General features: G+C 37.8%; 2 protein-coding genes across 3 annotated transcripts in view; both read right to left on the bottom strand.

Moving 5' to 3' along the window:
- Positions 1-22,324, bottom strand: part of Ppp2r3a (protein phosphatase 2 regulatory subunit B''alpha) — a 154,088-nt gene that overhangs the window by 79,058 nt on the left and 52,706 nt on the right. The window contains exons 1-2 of one of the 2 annotated variants that reach the window (XM_005367797.3): positions 9,210-9,552; positions 3,171-3,437 (exon numbers count right to left, since the gene is read on the bottom strand). In XM_005367797.3, the coding sequence (XP_005367854.1) occupies positions 3,171-3,437; positions 9,210-9,341 (399 nt within the window). In that variant the 5' untranslated portion in view covers positions 9,342-9,552. Of the gene's footprint in view, positions 1-3,170; positions 3,438-9,209; positions 9,553-22,324 lie in introns of those variants that run through there. The other variant, XM_005367796.3, reaches the window with a different exon arrangement.
- On the bottom strand, positions 4,483-4,761 carry LOC113458427 (prothymosin alpha-like). The gene has a single exon (XM_026789610.1). It carries the CDS (start codon positions 4,759-4,761, stop codon positions 4,483-4,485), a length of 279 nt encoding a protein of 92 aa, XP_026645411.1.

Here is a 22,324-nt window from a genome sequence, read left to right as displayed (position 1 = left end):
AGTGCTGGGATTAAAGGCGAGCGCCACCACCGCCCGGCTCTTTGAATTTTTTGACAGTGAATGAACCAAGTACAGAGAGACATTTCATTGTACAGGCTGCTAAGCTAAACCAATATATATATATTTTAAAGGTATCTTGACTTCAAAATTTGAGTCTAAGGATATGTTGTTTTGGAAAAGAGGTTCTGCTTTTTTTTCCACAGAAGATGGAAACCTGTGGATTCCTTCCAGGCTAATGTGAAGTAGTTTGGAGAGAACTATGCCCAAATTCCCAAATATTGTTTATAAATGTTTATTTACATTTAAAGGGTATGCTATAGAGGATACTTTGCATTGGCATGAATCTTGGTTTATTGATACAGATTTAAGATCAATTGTTATATATTTCTGCTCTTGATTAACATATTGTGTTTGTACAACTCATTTAAAAATATAATGTATAATTAAGAAATATAGGTTAATAGAGAGTCATCTATAATAGTCAAGCTTAGTCATCTATAATAGTCAAGCTTGTAGTTATGTTAGGTTTTCTAGACGTACAGGGATGTATTTCAGATAGATATTTTTTAGATCTTTCAGAGACCTTCAGAATACAACATTTAAAATGTTTTAAGAACTTAGGACTTTTCATGACAATGAGATACATCTGCTTCTACCAGCACCAATCTACTTCAAGAGGATGATGGGCATCAAAGAGGCTCCTTATGGAGTTTGCTAGACATCTGGGCAAGAAACTGCTCTTGCCTGGACTGCTTGATGTTATGCTGCATGAACTGGACATGATGGACCCACAGAAAAGTGACTGATGAACTTGCCTAAAGGTGAGATGGTCCTTCTGGGTTCCTGCTTCATGAAAGAGTCTGCCAGACATTCTGCAGGACACAGAAAAAGTGATTGACAAACTTCTAATATAGGTAGAACTGTCTTTGAAATTTCCTGCTTCATGGAAAAGCCTGCCAGATACTATGGGCCTATGTGCTGAGGATTGGATACCACATTACAGAAGAATCTTGGGTGACTATCCAGGTAGCAAGATGTCTCTGTTAACTCTAAGAGTTTTGGAAGTTGCTTACAATGCACTTCCTGTTTACTTAGGTAATATTATATCCTTCTGGAGTCTTTGATGGAGTTGAAGAATAGATAGCTATAGTTATAGTTTTCCTTAGTTATAAGATAAAGTAGATATAAATATTGTAACTGTAATTCTTGCTTGATAACTGTTTTGTTATATGTAATTTTACTATGTTAAAGTTAAAACCTTCCTTTTTATTTAGACAGAAAAGGGGAGGTGATGTGAGATTCCTCTCTGTATGCTGTGAATACCATTGGTTAATAAAGAAGCAGCTTTCGGTCAATGGTTTAACAGAATATAGCCAGGTTGGAAAAGATATATAGAGAGAGTAGGCAGAGTCAGTGAGATGCCATGTAGCTGCCAGAGGAGACAGATGCTGGAACTTTACCCGGGAAGCCATAGCCACATGGTGATACACAGATTAATAGAAATGGGTTAATTTATAATGTAAGAGTTAGCTAGAAATATGCATAAGCTAATAGGCCAAGCAGTGTTATAGTTAATTTAGTTTCAGTGTAATTATTTTGGGTCTGGGTGGTCAGGAAATGAACAAGTGGCCTCTGCCAACAAGTGTACATCATTTCCCGGAATGTCTATAAAAATGCTTTTAGTTTTAATCTGGTAGACACTTTCTAACTGCTTCTAAACTGTCTTATGGTAGTTGCTGAATCCTGTCTCAGGACCTGGTCGTATTTTTTTATTTTTCTGGTTAGCATCTGTAATGCTTCAAAACCCTTTCTTTACAGATACCCTGGTCTCTAGAGTTTTGGTTTAACAAATTGCTTCCAAATGAATATTTCACTCATTCTTGCTAAATTTTATGTTTCATATTTAGATCTGTAGTTTTAGCCTATTCAGGGAATTTAGCATCTTCAGTCTATCATCTAACACAACAGCTATCTCTCAGGAAAGAAGGAAACCCAATGCCCTAGAAAGAGAACTTCTAATTTAGATGGCCATTTATCTGATGTTGCCTTATGTGGTGCATGCTCGTCTAGATAATGTAAATAGAACAACACCATGCTAGAAATGAGTGGAACTGTTTCCTCACATGAACTTGTTCTATAACTTCTGCTAAGTTCTTGTTGGACTACTTTCCTCATAGATAAAACAGTGTAAATAGATAAGTTCTTATTTCTGCAATAGAAATTTTTATTAGAAACATCTCATCAAGTAATTTCTGACATGGGGAGAGGGTGAAGAAATAAGAAAAATTATTTTTCAGTTTTTTTAAAAAAAATCTCTCTAGCTGTGATCCATTTAACAGCAACACAGCTCAATAAGGTCAGTTAGGGAAGTGGGTGGAACATGATTAGAACGTACACTTTTGCAAACAGGATGAGAAGAAGGTCTTTAAAGTAGATGTTGGAGAGCCGGGCGGTGGTGGTGCACGCCTTTAATCCCAGCACTCGGGAGGCAGAGGCAGGCGGATCTCTGGGAGTTTGAGTCCAGCCTGGTCTACAAGAGCTAGTGCCAGGACAGGCTCCAAAAAGCTACAGAGAAACCCTGTCTCGAAAATAAAGTAGATGCTGGATAAACTGGTAGGAGAAGAAATCCATCATGAAGGAGAGAGAGGACAGTATAATCTACCTACACTCGTGAGCAGGCAAGAGAACCTGGCTCATGCACCAAACAGGCATTAGACAATTTTAGAAAGTATCCCTGGTATCTGACTCTGGAGGCAATGAAATTCAAAGGGGAGAAGGCAGGGCTTTATCTCAAAGAATAAAAGTTTACAAATTTTAAAAAATTATTCCTTCTACATGAAAGTATAAATGGATTTTCAGGCATTCCTTGATCTCCTTCTTGCTTCTATGTGCCTCTCAGGCCACTATAACCTTTAGCCTCTTAAAGTACAGCCTGGTAAAAGTGCTAAATTAAATTCTCAGGTTAGTTTAGTTTACAAAATGGGTTCAAGGTCAGTCAAGGTTAAAAAATTCTATGAAGTAGGACCACAGATGTATTAGGATTAAATAATTTTTCCTCATAAGAAGACCAAAACCAAAACCTGTCTTTAAAGTCAGAGCAAAGAGGCAGGGAAGAGGGCACTGTTGGCACTGCTAGCAAAAGGGAATCATTCACTCAACAATTATATTACCTTTGCAATTTTTCCCATTTCATAAATATCTGCTTTCTGATCTTCAATATCCATGAAAGCAGTTTCAACTCTGGTTAGGATCTGTTCATAGTTACTGCAGGTGTCTGGGAGTCCATCAGGGAAGTAGAACTGTGGAATGTTTATGGACAACGGTGCAGTCACAGCATCATTCACGCGAGGAGTAGGGGAGGCAGGCTGGGGACTACTTGGAAGGGCAGCTGCAGATGGAAGTGGTGATGCAGGCTTCTTTTCTGGTTTATTTTGAATCTGGAAGAAAAATGTGATTATAAGATACAAAATTCTAAGCAGTATATATTTTTCAAGAGTCCTCATTAGTAAGAAAAAGTTGTATATAAATACAAGAATGTGCAAATAGACACGCTTTAGAGTATTCTAGAGGACAGTAAGCATGCTTCTAGGGAATGTTTTACATATTAAAAATTAACATATTGTTTGTCAATACTTGTTATTCTAGATTTATGGTTTAAAAATCCTACAGTAAATTTTTCCATCTATCAGTTACCAAGTATTTCAAGATAATCAAAGAGCAATATCAGCTAGAACAGTATCAGCTGATCAAGATCTTTAAGTGTATTCTTCTTGTTGTTGTTAGAACAACTAAGTAAAATAAAACCTTTTATCTTTGGGCTTTTAAAACCATTTCATAAAAACCAACTACTTATAGTACAGCTAAGTAAATACACACAAAAAAGTTACTGGAATGCTTGGAAAAAGATTTTGCTTTTATTTTTTGAGACAGGATTTCACTGTGTAGCCCTTACTGTCCTGGAACTTATTCTGTAGACCAGGCTGTCCTGGAGCTCAGAGATCTACCTGCCTCTCTGCCTCTCAAGTGCTGAAATTAAAGGTGTGTGCCACCCCTGCCACCAACCCTTAACTCTGGCTACAAACTTTTTTTTTCCTTTCAGAAAAAAATATATAGTGAATATTGTCACAGCACAAATAAAGTCATAAGAGGACAGAGAACACTCTGAAGGCTGGTTTGGCCACCCATAATCATTAAAAGTGGCTGACCCCTAACAATATGTACAAAAAATAGAGAGCATATGTCAAAAATATAAATTTTCCCTTTGAAATATCTTTAAGAAAAAAAAAACAAGGCCTTGGAAGTTTTGGTTCTTTTTTGTTCCTCCCCGTTGTAAATTCATGCTGTGGTTTTGGTGGGAAGGTAAAAAGTACATGTCATCTGTAGGTGGCACTGCCCAATAGGCAGGAGAGCCTGTTCTACTCAAAGGTGACCACATTTTAACCCTGACAGGTAGCCTTAAGCTTAGCTTTCCCTTTCTGCTGTCTAGTTATCCTCAATGACCTTCTGCTTCTTGGTGTCAACATCATTATCCCCTTTATCTTCTGCTACCTGCTTGCTCATAGGAGCCTCAGTTTGCTCTTCTTTATTTCCATCCTCTGCCTTGCCATCCCCTTCTTCCTCTTCCTCATCTATACTTTCCTCATTAGCATTCCCATTGGCAGGTGCACCTCTTCCATTCACTGCTTCCTCCACAACTTCCTTCATTTCCTTCAGGTCTTTGTCTGTGGACTCAGAGCTGGTGTCCACGGACACATATGACATGGTGGGGCACGGCGGTGATACAACATAGTGGGTGAGGCTTTGGTGGGAAGCTGTGGCAGCGGCCAGCTAAGTCCAGCAGGCAGAGAAGGTGGCTTCAGTGAGCACAGAGCAGACCCAGGGACAGTGCAAAGATGGCTTTTTGGAACAGTCAGTGCGGTTAAGGTGTATTCTTAATCTGCTGGAACTTTACTAGTTAGGCTCTTTTAGAAAACTGTTCTTGGGCCAGCTGGTGGTGGCTTTTAATCCTAGCACCCAGGAGGCAGAGGCAGGCAGATCTCTGTGAGTTCGAGGCCAGCCTGGTCTACAAGAGCTAGTTTTAGGAGAGGCTCCAAAGCTACAGAGAAAAAAAAACTGTTCTTGGTTTTTGTGTGAATTTCCAGCCCTCCACCAAATGGAAGAAATGATAATTTCTTTAAAAATATACATCTAATATCTGCATTGGTGGTATAGTGGTGACCATACTGCCTTCTAAAATGTATAGAATTGGGGCTGGGTATGTAGAGTTCTTGACTATCTCCCATACACGAGGCACTGGATTCAATACCCAGTACTTTATAAAACCAGGTGTGGTGGTACAAGCTTGTTTTTCTGGCACTTAGAAGCAGCTAAAGGCCATCGTCTGCTCTAGAGCAAAGTGGAGGCCAGCCTGGGCTTCAAGAGACTCTTTCTTAAAAAAGAAAATATAGCCGGGCGATGGTGGCGCACGCCTTTAATCCCAGCACTCGGGAGGCAGAGGCAGGCGGATCTCTGTGAGTTCGAGACCAGCCTGGTCTACAGAGCTAGATCCAGGACAGGCTCCAAAGCCACAGAGAAACCCTGTCTCGAAAAACCAAAAAAAAAAAAAAAAAAAAAAAAAAAAAAAAAAAAAAAAAAAAGAAAATATACATATTGAAATGTATCTGGGATATGGGATATTTTAAATGTCTTTTCTAGTTTGACTTTACCAAAGTAGAATTACTGACAGTATTTGACAAGCACTTCAGAAAACTTCTGGCTGATTTGCTTGCCACTGACCCTGATATAAGGGGCTATTTTCCCTAAGATAAAAATTTAACTCATTTGGTATCCTCTAATAGGCAAGAACCATGGTTGATAGTTTCATAATTACCAGTCTTTATTGTTAATTAAATGTTAATTTATAGTTTATATCTTTCCTTTTCCCAAAAAGTACCTGTTGTAGTGTGCTCCATGGGACATTAGAAGGGAAAGGGAAAAGAGGTGTGGTAAGGCATCAGAGAACTTGGTACTTAGGATCGAGGAAAAGGTCAAGGGAGGTGTACCATCATTCAGATAAGAGGGTTTTTTTTTTGGCTTTTGGGTTTTTTGTTTTTTCCTTCTTTGAATTTTTTTTTTTTTTTGAGATAGGGTTTCAATGTAGACTAAACTGGGCTTGAACTCTTAACTATATAAACTACAAAGTCAAGGTTGACCTTGTTCTCAGTATTCTCCTGCCCTCATCACTCAAGTGTTGGGATTACAGCAGTATGCTATCATGTGCAGTTTTTTTTAAAAGATTTATTTTTAATGTGTACGAGTGTTTGCCTGAATGTATTTCTGTGCACCATGTACATGCTTGGTGCTGTGGAGGTTGGAAGAGGGCTTCAGACCCACAGGGAGTGGAGTTATAGATGGTTGTGAGCTGCATTGTGGATATTAGGAATCTAACCCATGTCCTCGGTAAGAGCAGCAAGGGCTCCTACTGCTGAGCCATCTTGCCAAACCCACATGTACAGCTTTTTAGGAGTTTATTTTTAGCAATGAAGACTAAATTCAACTCTAAGATTCCTAGCAGAAAAAAATAAAAAAGGTGCCTGGCTTGTTTGTGCGTGCCTTTAATTTTAGCACTCGAGAGGCAGAGGTAGGCAGATATCTGAGTTCTAGGCCAACCTGGTCTACAGATAAAGTTCCAGGACAGCCAGGGCTACACTGAGAAAGCCTGTCTCGAAAAACCAAAATAAATTAAAAAAAAAAAAAAGATTTCATGAAGGCTTATAGGGTTCTAAATTAACAAGAGTCCGAGCATGGCAATGTAGTAGATGCTACATAAAGCATGAAAGATAGGCATAGTTATTGAGTAGCTAGGTTTTGAGGTAGTACTGGTAGGCAGGTTCTCTGCCACTGAGTTACCTCCCCAGACCTAACTAAGTTTTTTGTTTTTTGTTTTTTTAATTTACTGTGAACACAAGGTAGTATTCAATGACCTTGCTATTCCTAATGTTTGGACAGTGATCCCACATAATCCACAGTCAAAGAAGGAGCAGCACAGAAAGAAATGAGGCCAATGAACATAAAAAAACACAACAGTAAACAGTGATAGCTTACAAGTCTGTGACCTCAGGAGTGTTACCTAATCTTTTAGAATTATAGTAATAAACAGAAATCACATTTTCCATTTTTTGCAAGATTGTGGGGACTTAAAGAAATAACAGAATGCAACATATATAAACGGTTCCAAACAGTGCTGAGCACATATTTGTCCTCGTGAAAGGCAATGAGTGACAAAGCTAAACAGTGGGGTTCTCAAAACATTATAAATGAAGCAGAATTTGGCACAGTCCTTTAGATTTTAATAATAAACAGTCATGTCCACTTGTAAAGCAATCCAAAGTTTATAAACTTCTCTTGATTTAGCAAAGTGACAATCTAGTCTGAACAAACATTTCTTTGCTTTTAATGCTAAATCTGCAAATATGAGTCAGCAGTACTAGAAAGTTTTCTTGAAATTCTGAAATAGGGCAGATCTTCAGAGGCTCTACCTAGATCCGTGTATCAGTGCCACGTCTATTCTGTTATTTTGTGCAGAAAATTCAATCATCAAAATTCTGTTTCTTGAAAGTGTTTTCAACAGTATGATATCCAGTGACGTGAGGTTTAATTTCAGGGCAGTTATGACATTAGAATTAAGACCACTGCTGCCAGTAAGTATGGACACATGCTGAGGTCTAGAGCACGACCTTCAGTGTTAACTGTGCATTTGTACCAACAGATGAGCACAACATTCAGAACAAACACTGACTGCTAAAATTAACTGAATTGGAAAATATTTGATGACCTACTATTATCTTTTGTGTGTGTGTACTTCTTAATACAAAGCAAATTACTAATAAACAAGTATTTATTAATTGATTGATTAATAAATAAAAATAATATAAAATATGCATTTATTCTGAACTTTCAGCTCTATCAATTTACCTCCAATTGCGTATTTGGGAGACACATACTTTAAACCTTAAAGTAGTATAATAAAACTGACTTTGCAAACATACATAAAAAACTTGCAATTGTTTCCTGACTTGCTGGCAAGTTTGATATAGCCTCACTTTAAATAAAGCTGTTTTGATCCAATATAGGACTGGCAATAAAAAGGAGTACATCGGAGAAGTGTCTCAATTCTCTATTCAGGTTTTCAGCACCATTACATTACTTAGTGATTCTGAACAGTCGCTGATATTGTCACTATAATAGTTCCAATATTTGACACATTTGACATTTTGACACATGAAAAACAAACCACAAGCCTCACCCCTAAATCTGAAGTTTTTCTGGGTCAGAATCACTACGAAATTATGGTTCCTTGCTGGAATTTGGATTGTTAGCACTTGTACAGTCCTTGACTTGTATTGTATTCCATTTTAGGCAACTTGTGTGATGACACAGACACTGGCCCTAAGATTATAAGCAATGAAGCACAGACTCTGTAGTCGGTCAGCCAACAATCAGTCTCAGCTTGCTAGGGGAAGGCAATTGTTTAAAATTTAGAAGAAATTGTTATGCTTCATTATCTACATGTCCACAGTTACTGTAGACATATACTGTTGTCTTTATCTAACAATACCTCTGGGAGCTGGCAAGATGGTTCAGTGGATAAAGGCACTTGCCTTACAAGCCTGGTAACCAGAGTTGAATCTCCAGGGCCTACATAAAGGTGGGAGCAAGAACTGACTTTAAAAAGTTGTTCTCTGATCTCTACATATGTGCTGTGGTCTGTGTGTTTACATACATCATTCACACACACTAATAAATAAAGCAAAACATACTCTGCTTTTATAAATATTATCAGGATCCATATTCTTTTAGATAAACATTCATTATAGCTATATTGTAATACAATCTACTTACTTAAACTTACAAATTGTGTTTCTACAGGAATTACAATTTTCTAGCATGCTTCGTAAATAATTGTTAAGTTGTATTTATTGTCTGCAAAACAGGTTTCCCTCCCTACCGGGTAAAAATGTGAGTACTGTACTCCAGCCCCAGAAGCTCTATTTTTAAACCTGCTGGAATCCTCTACAAATAGCTTTCTGCAAATAGCTGAACAGAGAACACAGATTAATTCCTTGACCTAATACCAACTACAAGTGAGTAATAAAATTATTTGTGTGTTAGTTTACTGGGTGATTTTATTAGTAATTAAAATATTTAAAAGAAACACCCAAATTTCAAACCTGTGACTGCTGAAATGACTTCAGTCGCTTCTTAAACCGTGATGGGAGAACAAAGTCACAGCCCCTTGCTAGGAAAGCTAATTCTCCCCTTAAATCCGGGTCCCTTCGCAAAGATGTTTCCTTGATCATCATCTTTGAAAAGTGAATGTTTACTTTCCAAGCAGTCAGCTCACTTCCGAAGACAATGTCAATCTTGTCAGTAGATACTTTTTCTTCTTATCTTCCAAATAAATTAAATTTAATCATTGTGTTCTCTCAGCCTCCTGGGACCACAATCCATGCTTGTCCTGACATGCAGCTGGTTCCCAAATACAGCCTGTGACTCCCAGTGCCTTCTCATAATATTCCAGTTAGAAACACAGCCTGCAAAAGGCCTACTGCTTCTTGTTGGTAGCGTTATGTGAAACTGACCTGAACATGTTTAGAATGCAGAGCCTTCTGGGAGAGAAAGTGCCCACTCCTCCCAGCACCACAATTAGAAACATTACAACTGGACATAAAAATAGCAACTTCTCAGATAATGCCAGCTTCTGAAACTCAGCACAGGGGCGCTGATATACAAACTTTACCCTCAAACCAGGGTGAAAAAGATTATGTGGAACATTTTTGTCTTTTGCTGCTTGATATTGTTTTAAAAAACAAAACAAATTGAACTTCAAATTTAAAAGTATTACTTCAAGAATAGTTTTTTATTTATTATCTAAAGAGGAAGCAAATATTTCATAGCCTTAAATTTTTCCAAGCAAAATATGACAGAAATGGTCATTCTCAAATGATAAATTACAGAAATATTTGTTTGTTTTTAAAAGCAGACTATTTTAGCTATTAAACATAATTTTTGAAGTGATTATACATATAGTTTGAACATTTATTATCAAAAGTGTTTTTAAGAAAGTGGAACAACTTAACATCCTAACAAAGAAATATCAGATACATATGAATGAATGAAATTTAACCAAACGGGCCACAGAAGATGATCAGAGAGCAGTAACAGTACACCCTTAGGTTAGGAGACTTTTTCCTCAGAGTAGCTTTAAAGAACTAGAAACACCTCAGCATTTCACTATATATTAAATATTATCCTCATTTTAATATTTATAATTATCAAAACATTTTATTTTGCTCATTTATATTTCACTATTTATTTTTAATTAATCTCACCAGTTTTTTACTTTCAGAAAATATAAAACACTATAAAGAACAAAACTAAAAATGTGAGTGCATATATATGATAAATAAATATAAAAAATTAAAATATTTAAGGTATATATTTATATATGCAAAGGTGGTTTATGCTTCTCTACTGATTATCATACTTAATCACATTCAGGTGAAAGAGTTAATATTTGTAAAATTTTATGAACTAATAATAATCCAGTGGTGTGTAAATTCTCCAGGACAAGTTCAATTTTAAGTTTTTCATTCATTCAAATATTTTTATGACATATGTACCAGATGCTGACTTGGACATAAATACAGAGATAATGTGAAGGCACTTCTTAGGCCTCTTACTTTATTTCCTAGGACAATGGTGAATTAGTATAAATGACAAGAAATATTTACATATTTCATTTACTTCTTGTATGTTTCTGAAGTTTCTGAAGGTTAGAGCAATGTTTAAAGTCCAATTGCTGGTGGAGTGTGGTGCCAAGTGCCTTTAAACTCAGCACTTGGTGAGGCATATGCATGCTTCTGTGAGTTCTGGGTTGGCCAGGGCTACATGATGAGGCCCTATCTAATACCCCCACTGAAAATGAAGGCAAATGCTGCTTAAAGCAAACGGTTTTATAACAAAAAAATCAGAGAGCACAGGTCACAGTCCCTTAAGAGTACAGAAAAAACCTGGTCAATAAGTTATTGACAGAGACAGACTAGCATGAAGTTATTTGCTTTTTACTTATTTGTGTTTGCAGGGAATTTGGCTGCTTGGTCTTAGTAAGGATTTGAGAATCTGTCTTACAAGGAGTGACCTGGACAGCACCTAAGAACACTGTTGTTAGAGAGCCTCTTCTTTACTGGGAACGATCAAGTATAAGCAGTCTTCACTTCTGATCTTTTCTCATCATGAGGATCCTGTCTGAAGATACAGGCAGTCCTAGCTGTCCTATGTGCTTACTGTGAGTCTCCAGGACAACAATCGTAAGTGATCTTGACTACAGGATACAAGAGACTAGTGCTGTCTGTTGTGAGCATGACTGGGATTTTTCAGCTGTTATTTTGAGATCTGGCTGCCAAGGCTGGAGTTCCTTTCCTGTGAACCATTCCCCCCGAATAAGCATTCTTGGGTAAGGGAGATAATTCTGTGACGGTTTCTTTCACTTTACAATTTTTCTAAGGCCTTCCAGGTAGTAGCATGTATCAGAACTTTGTTGCTTTTTATGGTTAAACAACAGCCAATTGTTTAGACATTTAGGTCATTTCTACTTTTGGGCTACTATAAATAATGTGGTAGTGAACATTCATGTAGCAAGACAGATGATCTCAAGTTCAGAAAGATTATTTCTCTGGTCCCAAAATGCTTGTTCTAGATGCAGTGGTTCTCAAACTGTGGGTCACGACACCTTTGGGGATTGTATGACTCTTTCACAGGGGTCATCTAAGACCATCAGAAAACACAGATATTTACATTACAATCCATAACAGTAGTAAAATTACAGTTGTGAAGTATCAATGAAAATAACTATAGTTGGGGCCACCACAATATTATTAACTGTATTAAAGGGTTGTGGCATTAGGAAGGTTGAGAACCACTAGAGGAAGATACACGGAAGGACAAGCTCCGGAGTGGGAACTTTGTGGGTTCCCTGGCAGAGGCATATAAGAGAGAGGATGGCTTTATTGCCAAGGCCCTAAAAATATAGCATTTCTTCTGAAATAGCTTCCACTATCTAAACTAAGAAAAAATGCGCCCTTCCTATGTCATCAAAGGATCTATGGAACCCAGGAGAGCAGTTCTAAGTTTGGAGGAAGGAGATGTGCATCAAAGAAAGGTGTGACTTGTAAGGAAAAATAGAATAAAATTGTATGTGAAGCCCAGCACATTCCCTCTTACAGAATTCTTTCTGTAAGGCTTAGTCTGAAACCCAGAATTGTTTTAAAAACAATTTCTAAATCTTAGAATTCTCTGACCTTCTCCCTTTGAAAAGGAAGACAGTGATATATAACCTTAATTATCTCTGGAACGAGTCAGCTCTGGGCAATGTTTTAAGAATGGGTTGCTTAAAAAAATTTGAAGATTGACTGAAAAACTAAATCACTTATTTTGATTTATGTAATAATGCCAAGCAGTATTGTATATACAATGTGCTATGCTAGGAGCTGCAGTTGTGGTTTAGAGGTAGAATAATTTACTTAGAAGGCACAAGGCCCGGGACTGGAAAAACACACATACACACATCAAAAGAACCCCTCCCCCCACACACACCAAAATGGTGTTTGTTGCTTATCAACAATGTGTTATGCCAAAATACGTCAAGTTCTTATTCTGTTCACATGGTAATTACAATCACTCACTAGCCACAGCTGACTGTAGTTATGGAGGCCAAGATAACACCAGCCAAGGACTTCTAGTCAGGAAGGCCATTTGGGATAATCCTTTCTAAAAGGAGTCTAAGAAAAAAATTAAAATACTACAAGAATATAGTATATATATACTTTTTAAGAGAAAGTCTCTAAAAAAAAGTTGAACACTGTCAATAAATACCTCAAATATCTATTGAGCTGTGCAGGTTAGATTTTGCCAACTTCACACAAACTAGAGTCACTTGGTATGAGGGACCCTCAGCTGAGAACTGCTTTCATCAAGCTAATAGGGCATTTTCTTGATTAACGGCCCTCTGTGGGTAGTGCCATCCTTGGACAGTGTTCCTGGGTTGTATACTGAAAGAGGGTTGAGCAAGCCCTGGAAAGTATGTCAGTAGGCAGCATTCCCCTGTGGCCTCTGCTTCAGTTCCCGCTCCAGGTTCCTGCTTGAGCTCCTTCCCTGGACTCCCTGGATGATGTATTCTAACATGCGAGATGTAAAAATACCTTTCCTTCCTGGTTGGTTTCACTCACGAGTTTACTACAGCAGTAGAAACCAAACAAGCACACGAGTGCCCCCTAAGAGTCTGCTACTGATCTAGGTGCGGGCATACAGTGGGTGACGGAACAAAACTAATGTGCTAGCTAGAAATCATCTTTACCACATTACTGAAATCTGTGCTTGACAACATGTTGACAATAGTTTCAAATTTTAAAACTCATTATTAAAAAATGTTAAGATTTTAGCTTGTACTTTCCATCTCCATTTTTCCTTTTGGTGCTAGGAATGGGCACACTAGACAACCACTGAGAAACCTCCCTAGCCCAATTTACTTTTCTAATCTAGGCATGTTAAGTTGTCAGACTTACAGTTTTGAAACTTTTACTAAACTTAAATTAAATGTTTATAAAAAGAGGGTAGGCTTTATTTCTTAACTTTTGAGTTATGATTAATTTGCTATTACCCCATTTAAACTAAAGGGGCCCAAAACGACTATAATGTCATGTGTTGGTAGGAATCAGATAGTATTAAAATATGATTTACTGAACATTGGGAAGATAGTTCTACCAGTGAAGTACCCTAGTGAAAGCATGAGGACCTGAGCTCAGATCTCCGGCACTCACATAAAAGCTGGACATTGGACAAGGTGGTGTGTCTGCTACACTAGCGCTAGGTGCGGGGAGAGGTAGGGACAGAGACAGGTGGATCCTAAAACTCATTAGCCAGCTAGTCTAGTTAATCAGTGAGCTTCTGGTTCAGTGAAATCTCATCTCAAAATTAAGGAGGAAAGAGATTAAAAAGAAAATACCAGATGCTGGCCTCTGACCTCCACACGCACATGTACACCCCTACCTCCCCCCCACACACACATAGAGAGAGAGAATTACCTAAGTGATATAGTTTTCTAGTGTTTATTTTTATAAAAGCATTCCAATATTCCCCATATTAAAATATGGCCTCAGCACAGTAATTCATTCATTCATTCATTCATTCATTCATTCATTCATAATTATGGAATTTTGGGGGACCTTAGCTGGATCACCCTTTCCCTACTCTACAGGCTGTTCTTAGTTGTAGTTGACTTATTTGAATCTGCATGTATCAGTTATTCTTGATCTTACAGTTACTTCCTGCATATACAGGCTTTATAGAAAAGCATATCCTCAAGTGTCATGTGTTAGTCAATGACTACGTGAGAAAGTTTCCCTAAAAACAAGAAAAGGTAAAGTTGATGGATGGAACAACAACAACAAAACAAAGAAAAAAAAGCTAGTTTTCAGAGATAAGTCATGATAAAGATGATTAGGGAAAACAGCTATCTGTTATTATTCTGGTCAAAACTTCCTTTTTAAAAGTGGTTCTCCTGTCTCAGCCTCTAAGATTGCTGGGATGTGGTAGAACATCACCACACCAGTGTTACTCGCTTTGCAACTGTCCAATGCTACGCTGGCTGGATATCATAATCCATAGGTAGTTTTTGTTATTGATCTTTAATAATGTTTCCAGGACTTCCAGTGCATTCAACAAAACAGTACACTTGAGCCTTATCAAACTCTGCTTTGTTGAGTTAGTATGAAATTCTACCTAGATAGGAGTCAGAAAACTTTCTACAAATGCCCATGTAGTAAAAAAAATACTTTAGGCTTTAGATCTCTATCACAACTACTCAGATTATTACAAAAGCAGCCATAGATCATTTAATGAGCAGGTGTGGGTATGGTCCTGGCAGCAGCAGGGTAGATTTGGCCCAAGGGCTTTAGATTGTTGACCTTGGTCTAGGTCAATATCCAGTTTCTGAATATCTTCTTAGTATTTTCTTTTTGGCTTCCTCTCACCACAGCAGCTTGGATTTTATTTTTATCTAGTCAACACATACTCTTGGGAAAGTATTTTGAATCCATATTAAAATATTAATGATATGCAATACTGTCAAGTCTCTTTTCATGTATCATCATTAGTGTCATTTAAAAATACTGCCTACATGCCCATTAATTAAAATGTTTCCAGTAACTGGTAGTTTTTCAGCTGTCTAAAACAACAAAAAGAGCAACAAAAAGGACATAATTTAAAAATAGTTCTTAAAAGAAATCAAAGGCCAGCTGTGGCAGCATATATCTATAATCTTAATACTTACGAGACTAAGCCATGAGCATGGCAAGTTCCAAACCAGACTGAGATACAAAGCAAGACTGTCTTGAAACAAAACAAGGGCGCAGAAAATAGCTTATCAGTAGAGTCTGCCTAGCTTGTGCAAGAAAATAAATAAACAGACCAACAAAACAAAACAACGCAGAAAAAAGCTTACACAGTAGATAAACAATCTCAGAATAGTAGAAACTTCTGGAAAAAGGAGAAAATAGTGAGGAGGAGTATCCTATGGGTTTCTGTTGCAGGAGGGGCCACCAGTTAGTTCCTGGCCGCTTAGCCCTGAAATAATCACACAGAAACTGTATTAATTAAATCACTGCTTGGCCCATTAGCTCTAACTTCTTATTGGTTAACTCTTACATCTTAGTTTATCCCATTTCTAGTAATCTGTATGTCACCACAAGGTTGTGGCTTGCCAGCACGTTTATCTCTGGCCATGGATCCATGATGTCCCTCTAACTCCACCTTCCTCCTCCCATGCTATAGGCCAAGCCAGTTCTTTATTCATTAACCAATAAATGCAACACATAGACAGAAGGACCTCCCACACCAGGTTTCACTGTCTCTAAAATAATTTCTGAAAGATCAAGATGCTAATGAAAGCACTAAAGCAGCCAAGCCTCACAACAGACCTCTAGTTGCCACTATCTGGGAAGCAGTGAAAGGGGACTGCAAGTTCAAGGCCTCTGTGGGCAACAGAAAGCATTTAAGACGGATTATGTCTTAAAGTGAACAAACAATAACAAAAATGAATAGCCAAAGCAAACCAAACTGTTCAGTTGGAACCTCCAGACTGCCCCATTCCTGCTTCTCTCCAAACACTGCTCATGCAGAGTCTCCAAAGAAAAGGTGCCAAAAAAGCCATTCTTGGTGCCTACTATGACTTCCTCTCCTGAAGCTGTCTATGCCTAAGTCCCTGCCTAAAGCACTCAGTTTTTGACCATACTTGGGCACAAACCCAGCTTGTGGCAATCATCATCCCTCGCCTATAACCTATAAAGTTTCCTTGCTTTCATTTGTGGGCACAGCTTCTCCAGCCTTGAGCTCTGGGACTGGAGAACTTGTCTGGAAGTTGCTTTGCTCAAATAAACCTTTTGTTATATTTTTCCAGTTTGGCTTGATCTGGCTTACTGTGGTGGTTGAGAAACTTATTCTTGGGGAAAAGTGGGCAGAAAAACCTATTACAAACCAAAACCACTAATGTAAAAATCTGAAACACATACTGTAAAAACTGATAATGGACAAACCTAAGTCACTTTTCTATTTGCTGAAAACAAGAGCTGGCAAACTATGGTCCATGGGCTAATCTGGTTTAATGCCTGCTTTTTTAAGCGTCTAAGACTTGTCTAACATTTTCTGTGTGTGATATGTATTATATGTGTGTGTGTATATACACACACACACACACACACACACACACACACACGCTGTTTGCTTGGGTGTACACATGGATGCAGAGGCATGTTTCCATGTGAGCATATGTAGAGGCCACAGGAGGATGACAAGTGTCTTACTCTATTGCTCTCCCTCTTTATTCTCGTGAGACAGGGTGCCTCACAGACCTTAAGTCTACCATTTTGACGAGGCTGGCAGGTTAGTGCTAGTCTCTGCTCCACAACACTGTGATTATAGACATATACTGTCATGCCAGATTTTTTAGGCAGCTGCTAGAGATTTGAATTGAGGTCCTCATGCTTGCACAGAAAACACTCTTACCAACTGAACCATCTCCCTAGACCCTAGTTTAACATTTTTAAAGGTTTAAACACACACACACACAAAGAAAAAGATAACACTAATTCTACGACATACAAAGCCTAAATCATTTACTATCTGACATTTTTCATAGAAAAAGGAAGTCAATTCTTGTCTTAAAACAATTCATAGGGGAATCTAAAATGGTTGAAAGACTCTTAAGGAAATGTTCAACATCTTTAGTCATCAGAGAGAAATGCAAATCAAAACAACTCTGAGATTCCATATTACACCTATAAGAATTGCCAAGATCAACTGCTGGAGAGATGGCTCAGAGGTTAAGAGCATTGCCTGCTCTTCCAAAGGTCCTGAGTTCAATTCCCAGCAACCACATGGTGGCTCACAGCCATCTGTAATGAGGTCTGGTGCCCTCTTCTGGCCTGCAGGCATACAAACAGAATATTGTATATATAATAAATAAATAAAATATTTAAAAAAAAAGAATTGCCAAGATCAAAAACACTCATGACAACATATGCTGGAGAGGTTGTGGGTTAAAGAGAACACTCCTGAATTCCTTGTGGGAATTCAAGTTGGTACAGCTCCTTTGGATGTCAGTGTGGTGATTTCTCAGAAAATTAGGAAACTACTTTCCTCAAGACCCAGTAATACCACTTTTGGGTATATATCCAAAGGATGCTCAATTGTGCCACAAGGACATGTGCTCAACTATGTTCATAGCAGCTTTGTTTGTCATAGCCAGAAACTGAAAACAACCTAAATGCCCCACGGCTGAAGAATGCATAAAGAAAATGTGGTAATTTATACAATGGAGTACTATACAGCAAATAATAATGATGCTGATGATAATAATAATAATAATGATACCTTGAAATTTGCAGGCAAATGGATGGAGCTAAAAACATCATATTGAGTGAAGTAACTCTGACCCAGAAAGAAAATTCTCATATATATTCACTCATAAGTAGTTTTTAAACATAAAGAAAATCAGCCTAGAAATCATAATCGCAGAGAACCTTGAAAACAATGAGGACACTAAGAGAGACATACATAGATTTAATCTACATAGGAAGTAGAAAAAGACAAGATCTCCTGAGTAAATTGGGCTGAAGGGGAGATGAGAGGAGGGGAGGGGAGCAGAGAAAAATGTACAGCTCAATAAAATCAATAAAAAAGAAAAAAAAAGAAAGGACAAATCACTAAAGCAAGAGGATATGGCCTCTTGCACAGAGCAATCTTCCTATATAAAACATCTCATATTATTTGTCTCTTTAAATTAACTTTCATTAATATTTTCAACTTTTAACAAGTAGAAATATCATCAAATTTTATTCTATTTTTGATATAGGAACTTATTTAAAAGAATGTTGGGAGATTATATTTTAAATCACATTCTGATTTCAGTTCACATTTGTAAACAAAACCCTAGGAAACTCATTCAATGCTTGGTGTGGAATTGTTAGCTGCTGAGTGAGATTGAGAATGTCACCAGGGAGCTACTGACAAGATTGAGAGTATTATCAGGGATCCATTCCCTAACTGTCTGCTTTTTTTCCATAGGAAATAATACAGGATGGGAGCTTAATAAACATTCAAAATGTGGTAACACAGTAAATGTTTCTGGTTATAATGGTTGTGAGAAATTATAATAGGTCATCAGAAAAGGTGGGCATTTTCCACTCAGTAGGTAGATTATTGAGAAAATATATCCAAATGTCTTAGCAGGCTTAGCTTACAATAACTGTAGCTCTTAGTATATCATTAGCATTCTGAGGTTACTACACAGATATATTTTATCCTTTATAACATGTTAAGCATATCAGTATTGTCTTGAATATGAAGATGTATTTTTTAACTTTTATAATTAATTTATTAAGTTTCTCTCCCAGTGATGACCGAATTTAACTAAAGAGATTATAATAGGGGCTTAGAGGCTGTACTTGCTAAAGTCAATGACTCTTCATTTGGGAGTGAATGGCACAAAGAAAGATGATTAAAAAAAAACAACTTGGTGTTATTTTGCACCTATTTCTTTTGCTACCCTAAAATTTGGGTCAATTTTTTAAATTTATTATATTTAAAAAAAAAACCAATCCAAGTTTCCACTCCCTCCCCTCCTCCTATCTCCTCTACACACCCTCCCACCCCACCCCCATCCAATCCTCAGAGAGGGTAAGGCACATTGCCTTGTGGAAGGTCCAAGGCCCTCCCAAGTAAGGTATACATCCAAAGAGAATAGGATCCCAAAAAGCCAGTACATGCAGGAGGGAAAAATCCTGGTGCCACTGCCAGTGGCCCCTCAGTCTGCCCCAGCCATGCAACTGTCAACCACATTTAGAGGGACTAGTTTGGTCCTATGCTTGTTCCTTCCCAGTCCGTTGGGTCAAATTCTTGCTCATCTCTGCACAAAGATGTGTAAGCCATTTAAAGAATATCTGTCTAAATCTGCTAATCCTCTCCTACCCCCAATACACCCAATAAGAGTAACTAAGACTGGATGTAGTATCTGGACATCTCCAGTCTTTGCTCTAAATACAAAAGAACTAATTCTACCTTGCTTTTCTTCCCTGCAATCACCTTGTATGCCAGGAGGAAATGATCTGATAGATAAATATCCTATGAGAAGAACTGGAACTACCCCCACAAACAACAGCAACTTTCTCTGGACTAAAAAGCAAAGGTTACCACCTAGAGATAATGATCAATCTGACCAGGGATTTCCCAAGACTGCTTTATTTGCTCAGCTATACAGAGCCTTTAACCTTTGCCTCTGTTCCCTTTTCTAGAAATGTAAAAGCTCTGTCAACTCGCTGAAGACAGGTCTTAGGTCACTGCCCTCTTTTTTCCTGGTATGGCCACAGGACTTTTATAAAACTTCTTGTCAACCTTCACCATTGTTATCTCTTAGACTGTATTCTGCAAACAGTAGACAGACCAGGTCCCTTGGGACTTTGAGTTGGACTTTTTCTCTAAAATTAACATTATCGATATTTGTAAATCAATAAATGAGATTCAGAGTTTCCATACTCAGTGAACACCTGAGAAAAACCATCATCTAATAACTGAGTATGTACTATTAAACTTTAAAATTTAATGTTTCTGGCAACTAAAAATGTGCACAGAATAAGGGCCATAAATGTGTACCAGGTAGAAATTATTCACCTGATCACAATTCACCTTTTTTGTTCTGTCAAATAATCTACCCCATGCCCCACTGCTGTTGGGAATTCCATGATCGGCAAGTGTTCTCTATTACTGAGCTATATCCAGAACCCTTGCCTTCTTGAAACAGGGTCTTTTAGGTAGTTCAGGTTAGTCTTCAACTTACTATGTTTCACATTGGCCTTGAACTCAAGGTTCTCCTGCTTCTATCTCCTTAGTTCTGAGACTATGGAATTGAACTACAATGCCCAGAACAAATGAAGTTTTAAAAATTATATATTGGGATGGATAGATGGCTCAGTAATTAAGAATGCATACACTGTCCCAAAGGACTCGTTTGGTGCCCAGCATTGACACTGGGCAGCTTACAACTGCCTCTAACTTTAACTCCAAGGGAGCCAACAGTCTCTTCTGGCTTCTGCAGGCACTGTACTCATGTGTACATACATTTACATTTAAAATTAAAATCTTGGGGCTGGAGAGATGGCTCAGTGGTTAAGAGCACTGCCTGTTCTTCCAAAGGTCCTGAGTTCAATTCCCAGCAACCGCATGGTGGCTCACAACCATCTGTAATGAGATCTGGCACCCTCTTCTGGCCTGTAGGCATACAGACAGAACATTGTATACTAAATAAATAAATATTTAAAAAAAAAAAATTAAAATCTTGCTGGGTGTGATCTGTAATCCCAGCACTCAGGAGTCTTAGGCTTGTAGAATCTATGAGTTCAAGGCCAGCACGGTTTACATAGTGAGTCAGCCAAGGCTAAATAATGAGACCTTGTCTCAGAAACAAAAGAAAAATTAATACTTTAAAAATATATATTATTATTGTGTATGTGTGTGCATGATGTGTCCGTGTGGGCACGTGTGTGTAGGTGTCAGAGGACAACTTGTGGAGTTAGTTCTCTTCTTCCCCTGGGTCCCAGGGATTGAACTAAGCCTTGCATGGAAAGTACCTTGACTCTCTGACCCGTTTCTTTTATTTGAGGTCTCTTGCCCTCAAATAAAAATTTTAACGAGGCTAATCTTAAACTATTTATTTATTTATTTACTTATTTATTCATTTCAGGACAGGGTCTCACTATGTATCTCTGGAACTCATTATGTAGATCAGGCTGGTCCTGAACTCACAGACTTCACCAGACTCTGCCTCCCAAGTGCTGGGATTAAAGGGTTGAGTCACTATGCCTTTATTTTTTGATTTAGCCATATAAGTGCTACCCTAAAATTCAACTTTTAAAAATTGCCTAATGTTTAGGAATATACAAATGGCATCAATAACTTGAGAAACTACTTACTAGATGTTTATCACCCAGAGCAGAAAGATGACATTATGGAAACTACTGAGGCCTTCTGCCCATTTTCCCTGGCTGGACATTTCCCCCTTCTCCAAAGCTATTTTTCTGAACATTGTATTTGTTGTATCCCTGCACTTCCTATTTTTAGTATGATTCTGTGCATTTCAAAATAACTCATGCATTTTATAACTTATTTTTATTGATTTAGCTTTATACCTGTGAACGAATACACGCTGATATTTATAAACTGAATGGTAGATATCAGTTTAGCAAACAACTGATGTGCTTTTTTACTGTCATGACCTTTTGGTCAGTAGCAGTAGTTTATGAGTCAAATTGAAGTCTGTCATATTTGGGACAGACAGATAAGAACACCATTCTTTTTTTCTTCTTAATGAACTCAGAGGCTGCATATTCTGCATATTCTAGGTTGTGCAATAGGACATCATTCATCAAGAACATGAAGGCTTCATCAAACAGAATCCTTAAATGGGTGACAAAGTGTCCCTTACTAACCCCTGGACATTCTGAGAAAGAGTAATCCTGCTTCACTGACAAATGCATCTATTTAAATGGTTAGGTTACTGTCTTCCTCCTAGTATTCACAATCAGTATAGTAAGTAGGGGAAAAGTGAAAAACCTTTGGACAACACCTCTTTGATTAGAGATTCTTAATTTTTCTTACTTGCACAGCAAAACAAGTCTTACACACACATGCTTTCTTCAAAGGCCTGCTGCATGGACAGTATTTTGTTTGCATGCTTAAA

The sequence above is a fragment of the Microtus ochrogaster genome, unplaced genomic scaffold, assembly GCF_000317375.1.
Source record: "Microtus ochrogaster isolate Prairie Vole_2 unplaced genomic scaffold, MicOch1.0 UNK24, whole genome shotgun sequence".
Taxonomy (NCBI): Eukaryota; Metazoa; Chordata; class Mammalia; order Rodentia; family Cricetidae; genus Microtus; species Microtus ochrogaster.
Note: the sequence above shows the minus strand (reverse complement) of the source record. Positions and strands in the feature narration are given on the sequence as shown.